We start from the raw sequence: 21,839 nt of genomic DNA, 5'->3' as shown, positions 1-21,839 counted from the left end.
TCTGCAGTTTACTGATCTATCCGTAAATCAATAATGTTACCTCTATCGTGCACATGGATATTTGCTGAATAAACACAATCAAATGCAGATAATTAAAGTTAGACTTGAGTAGGGAGTAGTGAGGTATTAAACAGCTCTTTACATGTTTGAGATCAGCTTCCAGTCATAAGACCATTTTCAAGACATTTAATATGTCAATGACAATGATGCATTAGTCATTAGTTATCATCATTAGTGATAGACCAATATGGTTTTTTCAAGGCCGATACCGATACCGATTATAAGTAGTCAAGGAGGCTGATAACCGATATTTGGAGCCGATATTAATTTGGCGTCAAAATTTTGAATAATACAAACTCCAACACTTCACTTCATTTAAATGCTTTTAAGCATATGTTTATTAAATACCTTTTCATATTTGCAACATGTAAAAAGTTTTTTTTTATCTTAGACAATGGATACATTTCTATTTTGAGAAAAGTTGCATTTTTAAGATGCAAAATGCATATGATTCTTCATTTATCTGACAGAAGACATTGAATAGAGGACAAGTATCTTTAGTTACCTTGACCAATATTAGGTGAGCAGTGAAGAGACCCTCCAGCTCTTCTCGCTAAACTGAATGAAGGACATGGAATGAAAATACACTTTGGTTTACCTCCATCAGACCATTATTTTATACTTTTTCGGCAATTTTAAAATCAAGCTTTCTGAAAAAACAAACAGCCTTAATTTTATCACAAGCCAACATTTTTTGGTTAACATTTTTTTGGCAAGTGTTGAACAGGAACAGATGAATCAAACATCCTTTTTTTTTTTTTTGGTTAGTGAATCTACCTTCTCAGCCAACCTGCTAAACTCAGGTATCAGATTTCCTTCTGTGGGGAACTTTCAGTTTGTGTTTAGATTGTTGCCCTCTGTGGACAAACCCATATCTCTTATATCTATTACGTTTTTTTTTCCTGTAAATGTGTTCTTATGTGAAAGTAGTGTTCCTCTAAAAAACACAACAACCCTCATATGTATGACTATTTGTGTGGGTTAATAATAATAATAATAATAATAATAATAATAATTAACTAACTAACTGATATTTATATAGAGCCTTTCAAGAAACCCAAGGTCGCTTACGTTCATCGTCTCATCTGCTTTTATTGAGCTTTTAGAGGCATCAATATTAATTTTAGTCTATTTCATAACCAGAAAAAAAATCCTTACTGGAGCTTTAATAGAAATATTCCATTGTACTCTGAATTCTGTGCTGTATTAAGGTAAGGTTTCCTGAAAATGGACTCTACAGATCTATAGATCAGCTGCAGCTTACAGGTCTTGCATTAAAAAGAAGCTATAAAAGATGCTTAAATGTTTTACTTTATAGACCGTTAAGTTCAGATTAGTGTCATTAGAGAACATTAACGTTTTAAAATGCCTGTACCTCTTCTAAATGTTCACTGTGGGGATAAACATACTACACAGCAGTGATCTAAAGAATGGATTGGGGTCACAGCTGCTAATTCAGCCTGTACAAAAGTATTATTGGCGATTGGCTAATCAGGTGATCTATACCAAAGCTCACCACATGCTTGATCTTTGCCTAAAAGTCACTCCCTGGGGATGACCTTTTGTTTTCTCAACATATGTGCTAAGCTAAGAGGATGGATGTTTTATTCATGTGTTGTTGCTTTATTGGAGCAGTATTGAGGGATGACCCTGCACACATGCAGCGTGGACTCACTTGGAAGGCTGTGGAAAGGTCTCTGAGTTCGACCATCTACTGTTCTTTACAGAAAGCAAAATGTAGTTTAAAAGTAGGAAGTATCAATGGGGTGCTTTTGTAAAAACATGTTCCTGTGCAGTAGGGAGTGCCCTTTGGACTACAGTCTTTTTAAAACACAAGCACTGATCAACCTTTTTTTGCTGATTATTGCAAATCTCACAGGTGTAACTGCTTGTCTTGATCAGATACTTGTGTGTCTTGATTCCTGTGAATCACAGTTTAATTAGCAGAGGGGAGGATGTGGAGCGGGCGTGGAAGCATGTGTGGGTATGAACACGGACATCTGTTCCTCACTCTTCCCTTTGATGTGCTTAAATGTTGTCTGATTCTCCTGTGGGGACATTTTTTTCGTGTATTATTCATTACAAACGGGTCGAGGAGGGTGCCCTGCAGAGCTCCTTTAGGTGTTGTACATCTTCGGAATTTATTTCCTCTGTATTAATAAGGCCTGAATCGAATGTGTCTGGGAGGAGGGGAGGGGCGCTGAGATGATGGATGAGGGAATTTGATTTTAATGCTCTCTCCCAAGGGTGCAGTCTGGAACCCCCAGGTCTTAGACTGGTTCTCCTATAGAAACACTTGCTAAGATGTTTAGATATTATAATCGATTCATGGATATATATGCATTTTTTTATATTTTGTGTTTGTGGTTAGGTCTGATTCTTTTTCTTCTCCTTTCTTTGACGATAATCTTTTTGGTATCCTTGCATATTTAATGGTGCAAACCACAAAATGAGCCTTCCTAATCAGAGCATATTGATTGTATTGTCACCACTCTGGATCTATTTGACTTATTTCATGATTAGTGTATGTTCGGTGTTAGACTCCAGGGACCCCCAGCATGCACTGCACCGCACACAGTACTCACTGCACACATTATTGCGGCGTCTTTGTGTGCAGGCACACTGCAGCTGCTGCGTGGTGGAGGTGATATGGTAGAAGCAGTATTGATGCAGTGCCTGCCCCTCCCTCCCTGACTCTGCGCCGATCCTCCTCTTCCCATTCCTTTGCGATAGATAGCTGCTGGGACTGGTTGCTAGGAGACCACATCCCAGGCACAAAGAGAGCCCAGCTGGTGTGGACCGGTCTGTCAGAAAAACCACATCCTGCATGTAGTGGGTGTGAGAGTTTACTATCAATGCAAGGCTCTGATTTTAAAAAATCACATGTCAGGATTTTTGTTACCTGTGTGATCCGTCATGGTCGATCATCACACAGAAATCTGTGGATTCAGAGTTTTAGAGTCTCAGTTTGGCATACGATGTGATCCAGGTTGTGCTTTTCTAGCATTTTTGGAATGGCTGATGTTTCATCTTGATTTTTTTCTTTTTTCTGTAGCACTGTGTAGACTATAAAAGGCAGCCTGCCCTCCTCTCTTTTGTCAGCATAGTGAACAAAATCACTCCCATTTTCCCCTCAAATACTGCTGCTTTTCACTTCAATGGGAAAGGGTGGGGCCAGTCGATTCAGGAGTCATTTTCTATTCTAAGAGCAAATTAGGATCATTTTGTTTTTAGTGGATGGGTAATAATTACTCCGTGCGTGTTAAAAAAAAATCTTGATTTGCCTTCACTGCCTCTATAGTCTACATTAAATTAGAGGGAGTTTATTTAATTGCTGGCAGCCATTTTGTATTCATTCCTTTTTTGTTGGAGGTGTCTGCAGAGGAGAATAGTCCTGATTTGCATTTGAGATCCGGCACTTGTTTATCTGAATGACACTTCACAAAGATTTCCCTAATAGATGCTTAATCCGAATGTCTTTGTGGAATATGTTGAAGGCGATGTTGTATGATTTATCCCTATGACTTGTCTTCAATGAGTCTGCAGCAAATTCAGAGTGAGATTTAGTGGATTTGAGTGCCCAGTATTCTGACCTATGTGAGATCAGAGGTTGTCATATAAGTGCATTTTTTACTTGCCTGCTAAGAGCCACAAAAGCAAAGAAGTGGATGCTTCAGGCACAAGGTCACAGTGTTATTGTGAGGGAACAAAAGACTCCAGCTTCCTGTTAATAACTCATTGTGAGGGATAATTTGCTGAAAAGGATACACGTACAGGCATAGGTTCAGGGCTTCTTAATGACTAAAATACATCCATAATGGGGAAGAAAATCCTGCTTTTTTCCTGCGTTATCAGTGCTCTCACAGTCAGCCTGCTCTCTGCCACGCTGCAGAAGCAGTTGTCATGGCAATAAGCTCTGCCGTGATGGATTCAGTGTGTGACAATGAGTGTAATACGCTGAGTGTGCTCTTTACACAGGGTCTTACCTGCTTGCTCTCTGCTCCTCAGCCTTCAACACAGCTCACTGCAGCCACATTTCACACACACACACACACACACACACACACACACACACACACACACACACACACACACACACACACACACACACCCTCACCCACTCACACGGGGGGTTTAAAACCGAGGCAGACAGTGAGGCTGACAGAGGGGCGTGGTCCCCTCATGATGAAGCATCTCGAGGAAACATGGTAGTCTGAGTGTATCTTCTGTGCTTAAATCCCCTCACATCTTTCCCTCCCCCCCCTGCTGTACCACATCAACAAGTGAGCATGACCTGAGGGGGTAGAAAAAAGGGGGAAGCACAATTTAATAATGCTAGGGCCACATCAGTCAGCCAAATGGAAATGCTTCTTCCTCGAGGTTTGGGAGGGGTGGGGTTAAAACAACATCATGCACCAGCTGCTCCCCATGACTGTGCAGATATATCCGTGCCTAAGTGGCTCATCTGTGCACCAAATGCGTCCAGAGCACCTTGAAAACAGACACTGTGCCAGAGCATCCAGGTCAGACACGGGTCAAGAAGGCAACTTGCGGACACCGTTGTTGAGGAAAGTAATACTACAAAAAACATGATGATCAAATGTTGCCTTTTTGTATTTTCTTCCTCTAAATTTGACTAAAATCATTTAATTATTTCATCCTTTGAAGCTGCTGTGAGGGATTTTGGCAATTTTGGTAAACACCATTCAGGCAAAGTGTAAATCTTTGCTGATTTTGCTCTGTACATTTGCAAATTACTATTTTATTTTTTGGCAGAATATCTCACCGGTCTTTAATTTAAATGTTCAAACATAAATATCTGTGTGGAAAACGTGGCACACTGGCTGTTTTAGCAGCATGATGCTCATCACATTGCACCAATTCTGATCGGTCAAACCCCCATAACAATAGAGATTAATTCTTGATAGTGAATGTGACACCAGCAACAACCTGATCACACACGTAATATCAAATCAATCTACAGAAAGTAGTTCAATACATTCCACCTCTGCCTGTTGACACTGTGGCAAAAACAGTCATATTTAACAATTAGTTAAAGTTGTTAAACAACATGGCATATTTTTTAAGGTTTTACTTTTGGGGTTTTAAGCCTTTATTGAAAGATAGGAGTGGAGCGGCAGCGGGTCAAATTCCAACTCGTATGAACCTACTTTTAGCACAACAGCCTCTGTACATGGGGCACATGCAGTGGCGTAGAATTAAGTAAGATAAGATAGGATAAGATAAGATACTCCTTTATTCGTCCCACAACAGGGAAATTCAAGGAGTTACAGCAGCAAACAAAAAGGTGTACAGTACAAGAATTTCAACAAGAATATATTTAGAAAAGAAATGTCCATCAGAGACTGAGCTGGCCTTCTTCATCAGTTAGTTCAGTCTGGCTCTCCTGTATCCTGTCCGCCCACAGCAGGTGAAATCCTTCCAATGTGGTGTTAGTGTCCACCTTATGCAAGTATGGACCGTAGGGACGTGTCCCTACCAATCTCAAACGATGGCTGAAATGTTACCACCAATATTAAGGTTGAAGGGGGAAAAAATGTGCTTCATGCGACACATAAAGGGTTAAATCCTTGGGGGGCACGCTCATCATCATCAAACAGAAGCAGAGCTCTGCAGCTTCGATGCAGGGATTTTCATCTGTTACCACGGCTCTACCTGCTTTAAAGTGTGTTAAAACTCGGTTTACTAAAGTCAAAAACGTCTAGGATCGATGACTGTAGCTGTGACTTGAGGCAAGATGAAGAAATGTAAATGATATAACTCCTGAAGGCCACCACAAGTCGCAGTTAAGCTACATCGAAGATAAACATTTAATTTCCAAATTCTTTTTTCAAAGGCGACAATGTCCTGACCAATGTAAAAATCAAACCTACGCCCTTGGCCGCATGACTTAATCACCAAGCTAAACTGGTTTTTAATATTACTTTTAATTTCTTCGAAGAAGAAGAGAAATCTTTCAAGTTGTTGTTAACGGCTGGCCAGACTAGCAAAGGAAAGAAAAAGAGAGGAGGGAAACTGCGCAGAAACAGTTTGGGACGTTAAACACACAAGGAGCAGAATGAAAGAGGCGTCGGTCAAACTGAAGAAGACAGACACTCAACTGATCACGGTTTGGGTTTTGGCAGTGTTTGAGGATGAGTTGAAGAAAAAGAAAATGTCAGCAGAAAAATGATTAGATTTGGACTTGTGAATGAAACTGTTAAATTTGGTGTGATTAATAATTAAAAAAGCAGGCTAATATTTGGACTTCACCATGAATGAAAATGTAAATTACAATGTGAATACAACCCAGCAAAAAGCTGGAGTATACTGCTGCCATGGAAGTGCTAGCAACCTTAGTATCAAAGGGACTATTTTTCTTAGCTGTATAAGTAAATAATTTATAAATCAATAAAATGATCTTTAAATTGATTGGAGGTCTTTCTCACCCTGTCGTGATCTATAATCCACATAACCACCTCCTCACTATTCATACATTAGTGCATACATACATAATCAGTCTTGTTGCTGTTTATACAGTCACAGGCATCAGTATTAATATCAGTTTCTTTCATTACCTGATAAATCTCCTCACAGGAGCTTTAACTGAGCTTCTCTTACAAAAGCAGAAACCTTAACACCGTTATTTATCCCTGACTGTTTTTATTGTACCTTGTATTGTCTGTGAAATGCTCAGTTGAAATGGACAAAATGGAGACTCTGTGTGTGTTTTGGAGGAATATTCTGCTCGGTGCAGAGGAGCAGATATTGATCAGGTCTGTTTGCCTACAGTGAAGGAAACGGTGTAGGAGTGTCCCCATGGGCTGCAAAGCAAGGTCTTACCGGCTGCTTCTCAGCCTTTTTAATCTTTTCTATGCTGCACTTTCCTCTCATATAGCTAAGTCATTTTTAGCTTGAACATAAAGTGTTTTATAAAATCTTATTCTGTTCACGACAATTTTCATCTTTTCATTAATCGGCACATAAATGCTGTCTCCTAAACCAGGTTCTTATTCTAAAACTAATCAGTAAAATGAAGAGCCAGAGACATTAAGATAGAAAGGACAGCCATGTTTTTCTTCACACAGAAGGAAACCCACATAAACTGATATGAGGTAAGTGCAATTAGTTATATTTGATTCCAACGACCGGCCATGTGCTGACTCATTAACGTCAGTGGTAATCCTTTCAGCCAATCAGATCATGACTCACAACAGAGAGTGAAAACAGCAACATCATTAAATAGCTTTAGCCCAGAGATCAATTAACATGGCTGTGCAGAGTCAGAGATGAGACAGATAGAGCAGAATCATCAGTTCTTCATTCATTGTGAGTCTGACGGTGCTGCTGAAAGGATGAGCTGAAGACAAGCAGCTGCTTGAAGGAGACAAAAGAAGCAGGAGAAGTTTCCTGTTGCTTCACACAAAAAAATAGGGGCTGACTGAGCCACCAAAAGGGTTTTTGGATATTGATTTTGTTATGCATATAGAATAATTAGCAGACTTGGATGGGTTTGTTTAAACAGTTGGAGATGCACCTAAATGATTGCCTTGGCAAAAATATATAAAACCTCATATTTTGGACAGAAAACTTGTTATAAAGATTGTTGCTAAAATTATCAAGATTTTTTTCAAAGCAAGTTTACTTTGTCTCATGTTTTTAAACAAAGGAAGAGGATATCTGTTTAACCCTCCTGTTATGTTGCGGGTCAAATTGACCCATTTTAAAGTCTATTTTAGGCAAAACATGCCTTCCAAACCAGCTACATGCAGCATAAAAATATTGGCAGCATGTGACAGAAGAGGTATCATGTTAATGTATCAACATCACTTCAGAAAAATAAATTAATTCAAATTTTAAAAAAAAATAAAAAATCTGTCATAAAAACTATTGTATTTATACTTAGGGCTTTCCAATGTACATTTAAAAAAGTTTTAACATTAATTTAAATGAAAAACGAGTGAGTTATCCTCATTGAACCATGACCTGTGAGAATTAAAGAACACCAATGGACTAAATTAAGATTTAAATGGTTAGTAATGGAGTTAAAAACTAGATTTAAAAAAATGTGTATTGGATTTCTTTTGGGGTTCTGACACTTTTGGTTAATTTAATATGCCCCGGGTCAAATTGACCCAGGAACATTGTTGCTGTTCCAGAGAAACAAACATAACAGGAGGGTTAACATGGAATCATCTTCTATGTTACAGCTGTTATTTCTACCAAAAAGTGATGTTTTATGAAACTTGAGAAAATTAGCATCATAAGAAGCATTTAGTATTTTGTCTTTTAAAAGAGGTGTGACTGTTTTTTGTGTCTCAGTAGCTGGGTACTTGTTGTGTTTGGATGACTGAACCTTTAATGAGCCCAAATATAACTTTTAGTATATGAGTGAAATCATAGTTTTCTGGCTTGCTGAGCGAATATTGAATTTTAATCGCTTAATTAACAGAAGCTCCACAGCTTCTCCCATCATGTCTGCTTCTCTCTTCTCAGCAGAGAGTCCAGAATTAAAAAACGCTTAATTTCTACATTTACCTCTCTACTGCCATGACCTAATGATAACCTTGGCCGGACAATTGGCCAGAGTTGGGCTAAAGAAACTCTAAATAATTTAGTTGTTGTAGTTGGTGGATCCCTGTGTAGCTGCTGGTGGTGTTGGTGTTTTTTTTTTGGGGGGTGGGGGGGGTCATGTGGTCCTGACAGCTGGTGAGGCAGAGATTAGGGATGGGCTTGGTGGGACAGAGAGTGGTGGGCACCTGGAGTCTGGAAGGAGCCAGTTTTTCTGGAAACCCCACCCACCGTCATCCAAATAAACACATATGTAAACCCAATATGGCAGGGATTGGGGCATCTAGAAGTTGAATTGCTTGTTGCCAGGCAGATCTGGATGACGCTGATGACTGCCCTTTAAAAACCAGCATCCAAGCTGGCTCACTGCTGCCTGGTTTCAAAGAGACGCTGACATTTTACATTTGATCTGATCAGATTCTAACAGAGTGGTTTTCAGCAGCATTTCAGTCGCCTGCAGACACATGTCCAAGACCAACAATCGCAGTAGCTATAAATTAATCTTAAAAATTCATGTGTAAGAAGAAAAAAAAAGTACCTGTTGGTATTAATCAGAGGATTGCACATTCAGGTTTAAGTGTTTTGAAACACTTTGTACATAGATTATGCGTGGGCTTGTAGATGCAAAGAACACTGTTCAAGGATCTGCATGGTCACTTTGTGGATAATGTGGATCTTAAGTGACCCCTGTCAGGAATAGGATTAGAAGGACTGCTTAGAGGGATTCAATGTTTTGGCGATGGACTCTTGGGGAGGATGGGTGCTTTCTGAAACAGTCAAAGGTCACGGCAATATAAGAGTATTGTTTTTCTGCTTGGGTTGAGGAGCCTGAGTTGCACAACTTATAATGTTCTTCACTGCATGTGGTACATTAATATTGCATCCCCTCTCGGGTATGAGTGGCAGACTGTCTGTCAGTAAAAAAGCTAGTCTTGTCTGTCAGACGCCTGCAGAGAGGAGGGAGTGTTCATTTCAAATGGATCTGTTAGGAGAGATTAAAGTAGCAGTCCGTAGGATAAACACTTTATCCCTTTAATCAGCTCTGTTCTTAAACCTATTAAAACATAGACCAGCCTTAAACTACCTCCCCAATCTAGTCCATTTTCCACTTCCTCCTCCTCCTCTCTGCTGCCCTTAGGGGAACAAGACTTCTCCTAATGCCTCCATCTTATGATTAACTGTCAGGTGCCCTTGTTGCACACAACAGTTTAACCCACAGAGAGCAACATGTATCTAATCTCTTGATAATGGAGACAGAAAAAAAAACAGATTTTTACAGTGTGTGTATTATCCCCAGCTGAAAAACCAATTATTTTCTGATCCCTGGAGTCAAAGCACCATCTTCGTCCTCCATCAGGGATCTGCCAGGCCTGTATCCGGGGAATCTGGTGGTACTCAGAAAGAGGGTACAGCTGTTGGATGCCTCGCCAGCGAGTCACCACCGCACACTTTTAGCTTGTCTAGCAGGACGGAGAACCAACATGGCAGCTGCTGGGGTGCGGTGATCCCAAATTATCTGCAGCTCATAGTTTGGATGCGTATCACAAAGGAAACCATGATGCATCTTGACTATTCTGGCAAAGTTCCCAACATGGGGTAAACTTATCAAGCCATAGACCTCTCAGACATCACAGCAGATAGTCTTGAGGCAGTTTTCCCTTTCTTAGAATAAAGCTTTGCTATTTTCTAAAAAGAGCCTAGTCCTGGTACATAACCCTGAGATAATGTGGCTTTATTTGTCATTATATAAATCAGACTGAATAGACTTGAATTAACTCAAGTCTTTTATGCCACAGTTTAATCAGTTGATGTGTCTTGATCCAATAATTCAAGTAAGAAAGAATAGAGTTCAATTGGTGCTGACAGACAGACTGGAAATGAGTCTGACATTATTTTACTCAAGTTATCTCATCCGCACCAGAAAAAAAAACAAGGGGGAGCATTGCTTTTAATTTGAGAGGCTTCAATGGGCGTGCCTGAGCTGGTAACAAGGTTTGTATAATGGAGAGCAAAAGGAGAAGGTGTGTCCCATAGACATCTGTCCACTGAGGCCATATTGTGTCAACAGCTGCTATAATGTGAAAAGACCCTCGGGAAGGAAGTTGATTCACTTAAACATTACTGCAAAAGTGTAACATTATACTCTTTGTTTGGCCTTTCTTTGCCTTTTTTGTTTGTGTGTTTTGTTACATGCAGCTACTGTAGCTAAAGGCATGTTAACATGACAAGTAAAACACAAAGACGGCATACTAGCACCTCAGGCTGGCTAAATCCTTTGGCTGGCTGACAGAAAATACCTTACATTCACTCTGTTAACATTCTCCTGTGAAATCATTTACTGAGTTCAAGACATTAAATACAATCAGTCTTCAAATCTGAACGCTTCCTCTGCACAGTTATTTGCATAATTTCATCATGGTTGTGTGCCTGTATAGATAACATTTAAATTATCTTTATTTGGGGGATGATTTATAACAACACAAATATCCAGCGTTTTGTAATCCTATTAGGGCATTAAAAGCATTATTTAGCATTGAAAACGGATATTTTCATCATGCTAGCTGCTTGGCTCCAGCCGGGTATGGAAATCTAGATCTGTCAGTCACTTCATGATATTACCATAGACTGTATGAAATATATACTTAGTATCCGTGACGTCACCCATCTGTTTCTGAAGCGCTGTTTTGAGGCCAATCATCGGTGGCAGCCATATTGCTGCTGTTGAGCGATTTGGGATGTAAAGAGGTGGGCTTTGAGCCTCCTAGCAAACAGCTACAGTGTTCCCGCCTGTCAATCAAGTCAGATGTGCCTCTCATTGAAATACTTGTAATCTCAATATCTTCAAAACTGCTGCGTTAGAAAAAAATGTAGCCTACCCCACATATAGTGTGTGCCGATCGAGAAATGAGCTATCCAGATTACACTCGTCTTTTGTACCAGACTGTAAACTTTTCTATTTCTTCTGTAAAGATCAGCTTTTATGAATTGGTGTGTATGTGGTTTCCGGTACTTCCGGAGCCAGACTTAAGTGGATCCTAGATAAACTGCAGTTTTTAGCACTTCCTCATTGGACTCATATTTTTAGACCGGAGGTTGCCGCTTTGTCACTCCATGATATTACCCCTGTTTGAAATATATAAACAACCTTATTATATTCACAAGTACACAATACATAAACAGACATGTTCTCATTACATGGTTATCTCATGATTATCCTACTGATAGCAAATACTAAAATCCCCCGGCTTTTCTTAGTTAGCTCGTCGCTAATAAACAATTGTTGGCATGCTAACTTGCAACAAAAAAAGATTGTTACTTCATGAATTGCTGCACATGAGCATGTTAGCTTACTGAAGCTGTTAAGCTAGCAGCTAGCATAAAACATTGCTGTGCTGAAGTAGCCTCTCAGTACAGATAGCATGGCTGTACACTCTTAAATCTTGTTGTGACATCACTTGATGTGTTGAAGCCAGGTTATCAAGTTAAAGTTTTACTGTTCTGTTGCTTCACAGGTTACCTGCCTTCAGGATTTTTTCGGTGATGATGATGTCTTCATCGCTTGTGGACCTGAGAAATTCCGCTACGCCCAGGATGACTTCTCTTTGGATGATAATGGTGAGCCTGAAAATGTCAATTTTTTTTGTCTTAGCATAATTATGCATTAATTTGTAATATGTTTAGGCTGCTAGCATTATATGATATTAGCAGTATGCTGTACTTGTAGCATACTATTTTTTAAAACATGATGGTTAAAGCTGCTGTTGGTAGGAATGGTGTCAAAATCATTACTTTTTTTTCTGCTGGGTTTGGAGAAAAGGCCATAATAATAATAATAATAATAATAATAATAATAATAATAATAATAATAATAATAATACTTTATTTATATAGCACTTTTCAATACAAGTAACAAAGTGCTTTACAGTGGGCAATCAAAACAAGACGAAGTGCAAAGCAAAATGAAGCGATTAAAAACAAAATGAAATAAAAGCTTAAAACCCTACAAACTTATCAAACAGACCCTTAAAATCAGAGCTAAAATTAAATAAAATCACACAATAAAAGCTTTCTTGTAAAACTGTGTCTTGAGTAATGACATAAAACAAGGGACTGACTCTGCAAGTCTGATCTCCTCTGGCAGGCTGTTCCAGAGTGTAGGAGCCCTGACTGAAAACGCCCTGTCCCCTTTAGTTTAAGTCGGGTCCGTGGAACAGCTAGCAGAGCACTGCCAGAGGATCTCAGACTGCGACTAGGTTTGTAGGGGGATAAAAGCTCAGAGATATATTGAGGGGCAAGTCCATGTAGTGCTTTGAAAGTCAATAATAGAATCATAATACCAATGGGTACTCATCCGTAAGTGAAGTCATTTGAGACTATCGCGAAATCTCTGTTTTCCAAAGCCTATGTATAAAGCAACGTTATTATTCCCCTCGTTCCCGTTATGACAAACCAATCATAGCTAATCTCTAATCCTCTGTCCTGATTGGTCAAGTGGCAGCCCCACTACGTCGCCCTGATTAGCTGGGAAGCCACTACTTCCTCCTAGAACGCGCACAACAATCATTTGTGGGCAGAGTTCTGACAGCAGAGAGGGGAGGGGTAGCGTTGACATTCGAAATCTCTCTCCGAACTGATGTTTATATCACGACTAGCAACAGCAGCTTTAACAGTTAATCAGCTTTAAATATATTTGAACGGTAAAATCGACAATTTGGACTTCATGATAGTTATGTAACAGAACCAGCCTGAAGACAGTAAACCATTATAACCCTGAAAAGATGAATGACACCCATAAATCCATCTATATACTGTACATTGAGACATACTTCCCAGGGCTTTTGTGCTGTTTTATGTTGACATTTTCATTTGAAAAGGTATTTTTAAATAGGAGAAATGATTGCAGTAAGTGAAAGGCATTCAGTCAATTAATATTTATCACTTTTCTACATTATGAATTTGGCATATGCCTTTCACCGAGTCATCGAAGGTGCTGCACTGTACAGAAATTAGACATTTCTGAGTGAATATTGCGTTTGTATGAGTCATGAGATTAACATTAGGGAAGACTGAGTTTCTCCTGTATTTTCACTACATTTAGGAGTCTTGCTTACTCTTAAATCCCATACAGTAATTTTATTGCACTCATAAAGAGGTCAATATGACTTGATACAGGGATATGTGCAGGTTTAATATAAGGTAAACCTGTAAATCCTAAGCTTCTGGATACTATTCCTACTCTTCATCATTACACTTAAGTATCTCAAATGTAACGTGCTGTGTGAATATAAGATGAATATGTCCACATAGAGTTAAAAATGATATTAGCCAGAGACCTACAGGAAGAGGGAGTCAAAGAGGAGAGTCTGTTATCAGCAGCGGGCAGCAGGGATAGAAAAAGGTGGAGGAGAAGAGGAATCATTAATCTGTCTGGTGACAGGTTTAGGCCAGATGATCTGTTAGTGCTGATACTGCTGAGGAGTGGAGGAGAGAAAATATTTAAAGACCAATCCTCTCACAGAGTCTCTGCTCCCCACAGACCTGAACACCCCATTTTTAACAACCTAGATCCACCTAATGCTGCCTCCTCGACTCATTCAGGATCTTATGAATGTCTCGGCACTGATACAGACCTGATCTGTCTTTATGTTCCCTTCATGTCGTCTCCTCCCCTCAGTTCCTTATCAAATCTTGGTAGGATGGAGATGCCCGTTCGTTTATAATGGTCTGGGCTCTTTCTTTTCAACATACTCCCCCCACCCCTGGAAGCCAAAGTAAATTGTTTGATTCAGTATATAATAAGTCTGAGGGCAATTTAAGGAAAATGGCATTGGGAAATCCGTGAGTTGGTCCCAGTGGATCAAAGGAGGAGAAAGAGCGCTGTCTATGACATATCATTCTGACATTACAGTACAATAACACACTGTACACTCTGAATGATTAATATGAGATCCTGTTTATTGTATAGGCCTTATCACTATACAAAGATGACTGATAACATGAAAATATGATGAGATTAGAAGAGTAAGAAAACACAATGTCCTGTTAATGCTGGAGATGATTTTTCTCTTATCCATGCACGGTTAATTCTACTGAACCAGTCTTAAAAGCAATGACAACGTGGATTTAAATCCCTAATGGTTATTTTCCTTGCTCCTTATAGCAAATAGTACCCTTATTTCCACACTGACGTCACCTACATTTCCAATATTTGATATGTAACATGTTATTCTAACATAGTAGTGTAGTTGTTTGACAAAGGTTGTAAATTGACATTGAACTGAGTCAGTGAATATCTGAAAAGAGGCTGCACGAACAACAAGATGAATTTGACCAGAGACTCGATGCCGCCTCCCAAGAAAAATGACCTCTCCTTGTATAATAATAATAAGTTTTCTCAAAAATCAAATATTAAAGCAAAGTCTGTAACTTCTGGTTAATTTATGGTCAAATCTTTTCATTTTTTAAGGCCGTCCCGCCCACAAAGATAGCTGATAATCATTACCTTTGATGTGTTTTTAAGAAGTTTGTACTTTTATATTTGTAAAAGTCAGAGACGAGCACATCATGAAATCTGGAAACTATACTTTTTCTTTGCTGGAGATTATATTTGAATGTATTTTATTCTTTCCTTCAACTCACACAGTATCTAACCACCTTGAAAGCTTGGTTTGGCAGAATTACCAAAATAGATTGAAATCCCTCGTGGTTATTTTTCCCACTCCATATGTTAAACACAAGACTCTTCCGATGGACGTGCAGACAGAGGAGCACATATACCTGCAGTTCTTCTTTATGCAGCGACAGCATCAGAGAGGGAATCTGTTTGCAGAGAGACTCAGGGCTATTCAGAGCCCTCTGAGTAGACTCGACAAGCTGCCAGTCTGCAGCTTTGTCAAAGGCATGGTGGCACACCTTGCAAACAATAGTGTGTGAATGTGCGTCCGTATCCACCAGTGTGTGAAGGTTAAGAGAGAGAAGACAGACATGGTGTGATCCCAGGAGACGGAGGGAGGACAGATAGTATAATTAGCATCAAAAGTGGAAGAGGAAGGAAGGAGGGGAGAGAGAGAGAGCCCGACAGTACAAACAGAGGGAGGAGATGCAGAGGGAGGAGTAGTGATGTCTGGAGTCTGTCTAGCCTGATTAATACAGTGACCCAGAATATAATGCATACATTCCTATTAGATCTATAACTGCACGCTGCGATGCATTAATGTGAATTCACAAACAATGGATACAAACAGAAAGTGAACCAAGGACAGTAATAGGCTCTGCTTTCGGTTCTGCTCCTCAAAACATATTTACTCACTTTTTTCATTTTAAAAAGGCTGCACATTTTATTTAACTAAACTTCTGAGGAAGAAACGCCAGTAAGGTAACATCTGATCAGAGAATAAGTGAAGTAGAGTTGGATAACTGCACATTGAAGTGTAGTGCAGAGCCTTACCAACAAGCTGTTGTCTTTTTTCAGTAAGTCAAATATCAATCAGTGCAACAAACCAAAGTGAATCAATAAAATCTATTACATGTGCTTATCTTGACACAATAGACATCCTCATATGCCGAGAATAATCCAGTATCAGTGATACATTTTATGATGCTGTACTCTTATTACACTTGGCTGTGTTGTCTTGTGTCACATATTTATGTGTTTTATAGGTTATATGTTGTAAGAAACCACAACCTGTATAAAACATGGACATAGTCATAGGGACATCACCCATTGGTCTCTGAAGAGGCCTAAAGATGGCGGCGGCCATATTGGAAATGCTGACTCAACCTAACTCTCTACTGACCAAGAAATAGACTGTTTTCGAAACCGCCTACTGTACTAGCTGTACGTACTGATTTGTCCAAAATTCAGTATGTAGTAAGTAGTATGTGAACAAGAGCAAAATCTGCAGTATGCCAAAACTCCCCGGATGTTTACTGATTCGGGAAAATTTCACAGTGTGCATCGAACCAGTCTGCCTCCGCGTACTGTGTCCCACAATGCACAGCGCTCGTTCCGCTTTTTCTTTTCTCTTCTTTTTTGATGGGGAAACTCAGTTTTTAGGTGCTGTGAAAATTATTAAATTCCATATAAACCACTTCCTAACTTTTTAAATCATAAGTGATTCTAAAGAAGCAGTTAATCTATCAGCTTGCTTGTTGTTTACTTCTGCATTCTGAAACCGGAAATTCAGTGACATCTGACCCAGCGTACTGCAACCGACTGCAACACAGATCGAACAGAACAGTCATACTACATACTAAATTCAAACGCAGTATGTAGTAGGCAGTACCTACTGCCTACTACATCAGTAGGTAGTATGTAGCAGGCCATCTCGGAAACAGCCGTAGACATAGATAGAAACAGACAAAGAGGTGGAGATGAGACAGACTTTTAGCCCCCTGCAAACAGCTACATTGCGCCCCACCTGTAAGTCAAGTCAGTCTTGCCCCTATTTATGCTAAATTTGTGACTTGGATTGAGTTATAAAAAATCTAATAAAGAAATGAGCTGTACAGACCATTCATTTTTTGGATTCTTTAGGGGGTTTCTTTGGCTACTGCAGCTAGATTTAAGTGGATACTTTAGGAACTGCAGTTTTTTGCACTTCCACCAAGGTTGCCACTTGTTAGAAATGTTTAAACTGTGGTTTTTCCATGATTATCATCAGATCGATTTTTCAAAAGAAATCAGTGGAAAAATAAACGCATATTGTCGCTCGCGCCTGTATTGTTCAGCCATGTGTCATCCAAGTAGAGCTTAACCTAGATCCGTTCTCTAACTTTTCCATCCTCTGAACATTACTTATATCTCATATTTTTGTCCTATTTAAAAAACAGGTAAAACAGGTGGGTAAGTTTTTCAGTGCATTGACCTTATTTCTTTGCTCTTCTCTCCACAGAGTGCAGGGTGATGAAGGGGAAAGCTCAGCGTGGTGCAAAGAGTCCCAGTCAGATCAGGCGCTGCAAGTCACCTGCTGAGTCAAGTGAGCAACTTAATTATCTCATCTAAACTGTAACACTTCCTGTTTTATTATCACGTTTATACTGTAACATTTCCTGTTTGATGTACAGCAGAAACTGACCTTGTGCTGTTGAATGTAAACACAGAGAGATGCTGGAAATCACATACTGGACAGTTTTATTGCATGATATGATGAAGTCAAATATGACTTTAAAATGATCGCCGGGTGAGATGCATTAACTTCTAAGATTGAGTTGTAAAATTCTGCATCTTAACATGAAACATAAGTGTAACTTTGACCTTTGACCTGACTCTAAAATGAAAGGTGAGAATAGAAATTGATTTTTCCTCCAGGATCAATAGTGTATGATAGAAGATGGTTGTGAATACATATAAGCATATCAAGCTTTTCTTTCTGTGCTATACGCATGTTTCAGAGATGTTTCTTCCATGTTATTTTATTATTTTATCATGAATCTACATTTTTTTGTATGAAATCTGACAAAATGCTGATAAGGAGTTAAAAATCTGCTTGCTTTTGTTGTTGTCATGTTGTGTTTGAAGAGCTGAGTCAGACTGTTTTTACTCGAGGGTCCAAATGACATCAGCTCCTTAATCTCACTATAAAATTCAATAAAAAACTGTAATGCTGGATATTTATCATTCTAAATATAGCCATTGTTTCTGCTATGTAATCTTTGTGTAGTATAAAGCACCACCCTTTGTTCTGACACTAACACTGTGTGGATTTTATGTAATGTTGCCCATGCAGATTCTTAAAAAAAGACATGAATAAAACATGAAAAGTAAACAAAGAGAGTGTAAACAGCTTGGAGCTGTTTGTTTGACAATCAGGGGTTTTAACATTTAATAATATCCAGAAGGCAATAAAGCATTATAGAGACACTGGTGCCTGCTTATGCTTGAGTCTATTATTTAAACAACAGAGTTGAAAAAGGTGCTAAACCAATGGTATGAAATGCTAGCTCATAAAAGTAGCTGGCTGAACAGTCACTGCCATGAAATCCAATCAGATGCAGGCATGACAAAAAGCATGTGAAACACCTTAAATATGAACACTGGAGGGCAAAACATATTCAGAAGAATATGTTCCATAAAACTGGCATAAATCATATATTTTTTGTGATTATGTAATATTTACCTCAGTTAGCAATGCAGTATGCAAAGTTGTGTTTGACATTGTGAAACCTCCAGTAGCACAGATGCAGACAGTCAGTGCTCTCAAGGGAAGCAGCAGGAGATCACAGTTTGTTTTTTCATGCTGTTTTACACCACAGTTGATGGTGGTGTCAGTCTTCAGCCCTGCAGGTTCCCTCAGTCCATCAGTGATCTTGAATATTTTATTGATCACTGAGTAGGGTCGTCTGGCCTTTTAAAACAGCAGATGTTTGGCTGACTGGCTGTGAGGCAGTAAACTGTTGAGTATGAAGTACATCTGTCGTACCTGAGAAGTCAGCGGGGTGATCATAGGGTCAGAGCAGATGGGCCATGTGTGACTTGGTTATGATAACTGGGATTATTACCAGGTTTAATTCTCATAAATAAAGTTGATGAAAGTTTTATTTAAAAACATGTAACAGTGAACATTAAATGGAAGGCTTCCCCTTTTTGTTCCCATCTGTTATTCTTTTATTTTTGTGGGTACTATGGGTGAAGGGTCATTTTAATAATTTTACTCATAGAATGTAAAGATTATACACAAAAAAAACAACAAAATATGACTTTTTATTTTATTACATTTTACATCAAAGTGTGTCCAACATCAAAATCTATAAGGTAATGTACAGTTGTGCTCATACGTTTAAATACCCTGGCAGGATTTATGATTTCTTCGGTGGTTTCAATAAATGGCTTCACCCAACCACTCATATTCTCTGAAAAATGGCCCAAAAAATCACAAATTCTGCCAGGGTTTGTAAACTTATGAGCACAACTGTATGTTGCCATATGTCTATGAATGCTTCACCTGCTTCTGATTGGTTAAAAGCTGGAATAGAGGCTTCTTATTGGCCAACAGCTCAATAATAGATGTGTATATACCTTTAACTACACACACACACTCTGTATATTTTGAAGAGTCTGCTTAACAAAGCATTCTGCAGCCTCTGGCCTTTAAAAACACAACACTTTGAAGGGTTCACTGAGTTCATTGACATGAATGCACTGAAATTGTTTTTGGCTTGGTGCTGGGACTGAAAACTGTGATCTCTAATTCAAAAGTCACTTCAGGATTGAGCTCTATACAGAGGATGTATAAATCTTTCAAGTATAGAAATCTAGAGGCACCATCAGAGAGAGAAGGGGTTACTCTGCCTCTGCTGCAGCTGAATGTTTGCTCTCTAAGTAAACCAGCTGCACTCTCTGCTCAGTATGTGTGAGGCGAGCTGCTTATATTTAGATGTTCAGGTTTTAGGTATCCAAGGTTGTCATTTCGGGTCCTTTTAAAGAGTTCAAACAGCTTGTTAAGTGAGCATCTGTACGTCTGTTTATCTGGCTGAGTGGTTGAATGAAGCCTGCAGCATAAAGCTGGTTAACAACAGCTCTTTATCCACGGCGTGTTTTCAACGCCCATTGGCTCAAATGTACACTGACCATCTGGTTCATAGTCTTAAGAATCCTTTTCATCTCTACTCACAAAACATCTTTGAAACCACTTTTACACACAACTACATCACTTTGCTCTGCTCTTAGATATAAACACAATGTACTACACAGACGGAATCCTAGCAACATGGCAGGACGCAGAGTGAGTGAATAAAATGTCACCTAACAAACAGAAACCATCAGCGTCGTTCTAAGCTGCGGCCAAATGAGGCCACAGTTCAGGGATGACTTTTTCTGCAGAGCCAAAGAAAGACATTCAGGCTTCTCTTACACACTTTCTAATCCACACTACTGTTTACCTCCTTTTCCTCCTGTTGCCCTCCTCCTCCCCCTCTTCCATTATTACCCCACCCTTTCTCCTCTCTCCTCTCAGCCAATGGCACAGGCTCCAGCAGCCAGCTCTCCACCCCGATTTCCAAGCATTCCCCCACCTCCACCCCCAACAGTCCAGGCCTCAACAACAAGCAGAAGGTACCCGAACTGCTCTCCCGTCTTCTGACAGCTCATCTTTCATCCAGTCCTTTTTTTATGTTGTGCCAAATCACAACAATAGTTGTTGTTTTTACGCTTAAGTGTGATGTCAACTCCCATTGCGGTCTAGGCCTATAGCAGCATAATGAGAGGCTGATCCAAGGCAAGCCTGAGCCAGTGCTTACCATAAATTTGATTTTAAAAAAAAAAAAGGGTTTAAGTCTGTTAATAAAATTAGAAAGGGTTCCTGCATCCAAGAGTACTTAATGGATGATTCCAGAGGAAGGGCCTGAAAATGTGATGCCCTACCTCCCATACTACTTCTGGTGACTTTCAGCACCACAAAGAGGCCTGTATTCTGGGAGTGCAAAGTTTTACATGGGTAATAGAGCAATGTAAGTGCTCTAAGATATGATGACGCCTGACCATTAAGAGTATTGTAAGAAGAAGAAGAGATGTAAGAAGAGAGAAGAACAATTTTTTATTATTATTTTCTTGATTTTAACCCTCCTGTTATGTTCGTTTCTGAGGGACAGCAATAATGTTCCTGGGTCAATTTGACCCAGGCCGTATTTAATGATCCAAACGTGTCAGAACTCGAAAAAATCCCAAGAAACATTTTTTAATCTCATTATTAACTCCATTACTAACCATTTAAATCAATATTTAGTGCAATAATGTTCTTTAATTTTCACAGATCATGGTTCAATGAGGATAACTCACTTTTTTATGAAAATTCATGTTAAAACTTTTAGCCCAAAAATAATTACAATAATTTTACATGACTTAGATTTTTGTTCATTTTATTTTGCATTTTATTTCTTTTTATGAAGTGATGTCGATAAATTATTCTATTTAGGTTGATTGCGCTAATTAAGCCAATCAGAAGAAGTTTCGTACCAAAAAAATACTTTTAACATTTTTCTTAAGATTTTTTAACTTTAAAATTGGTCAAATTGACCTGCAACATAACAGGAGGGTTAAAGGCAGAATGAGTAGAAAAGCTAATATGGGAGAAATATTGAGTCTTTTCAGATGGTCCAAATGTCACAGCTCAAGAGTCTTTAGAGACTTAATAGAGCAGCCTGATAATAGGGCACTGCAGTAATCCTGTCTGGTTGTTTTTCTGCATCCTTTTGAGACAGACTATTCATGA

General features: G+C 39.1%; 1 protein-coding gene across 2 annotated transcripts in view; it reads left to right on the top strand.

Annotated features, from left to right (window-relative positions):
• The window catches only part of LOC117812491 (neuronal migration protein doublecortin-like), a 34,047-nt gene that overhangs the window by 9,151 nt on the left and 3,057 nt on the right, over window positions 1-21,839 (top strand). Inside the window, exons 4-6 of one of the 2 annotated variants that reach the window (XM_034683278.1) lie at window positions 12,144-12,246; window positions 17,526-17,609; window positions 20,586-20,683. In XM_034683278.1, the coding sequence (XP_034539169.1) occupies window positions 12,144-12,246; window positions 17,526-17,609; window positions 20,586-20,683 (285 nt within the window). The remainder of the gene's footprint in view (window positions 1-12,143; window positions 12,247-17,525; window positions 17,610-20,585; window positions 20,684-21,839) is intronic. The other variant, XM_034683279.1, reaches the window with a different exon arrangement.

The sequence above is a fragment of the Notolabrus celidotus genome, chromosome 5, assembly GCF_009762535.1.
Source record: "Notolabrus celidotus isolate fNotCel1 chromosome 5, fNotCel1.pri, whole genome shotgun sequence".
Classification (NCBI taxonomy): Eukaryota; Metazoa; Chordata; class Actinopteri; order Labriformes; family Labridae; genus Notolabrus; species Notolabrus celidotus.
The sequence above is the reverse complement of the archived record's forward strand: the minus strand, read 5'-3'. Positions and strand labels throughout refer to the sequence as shown.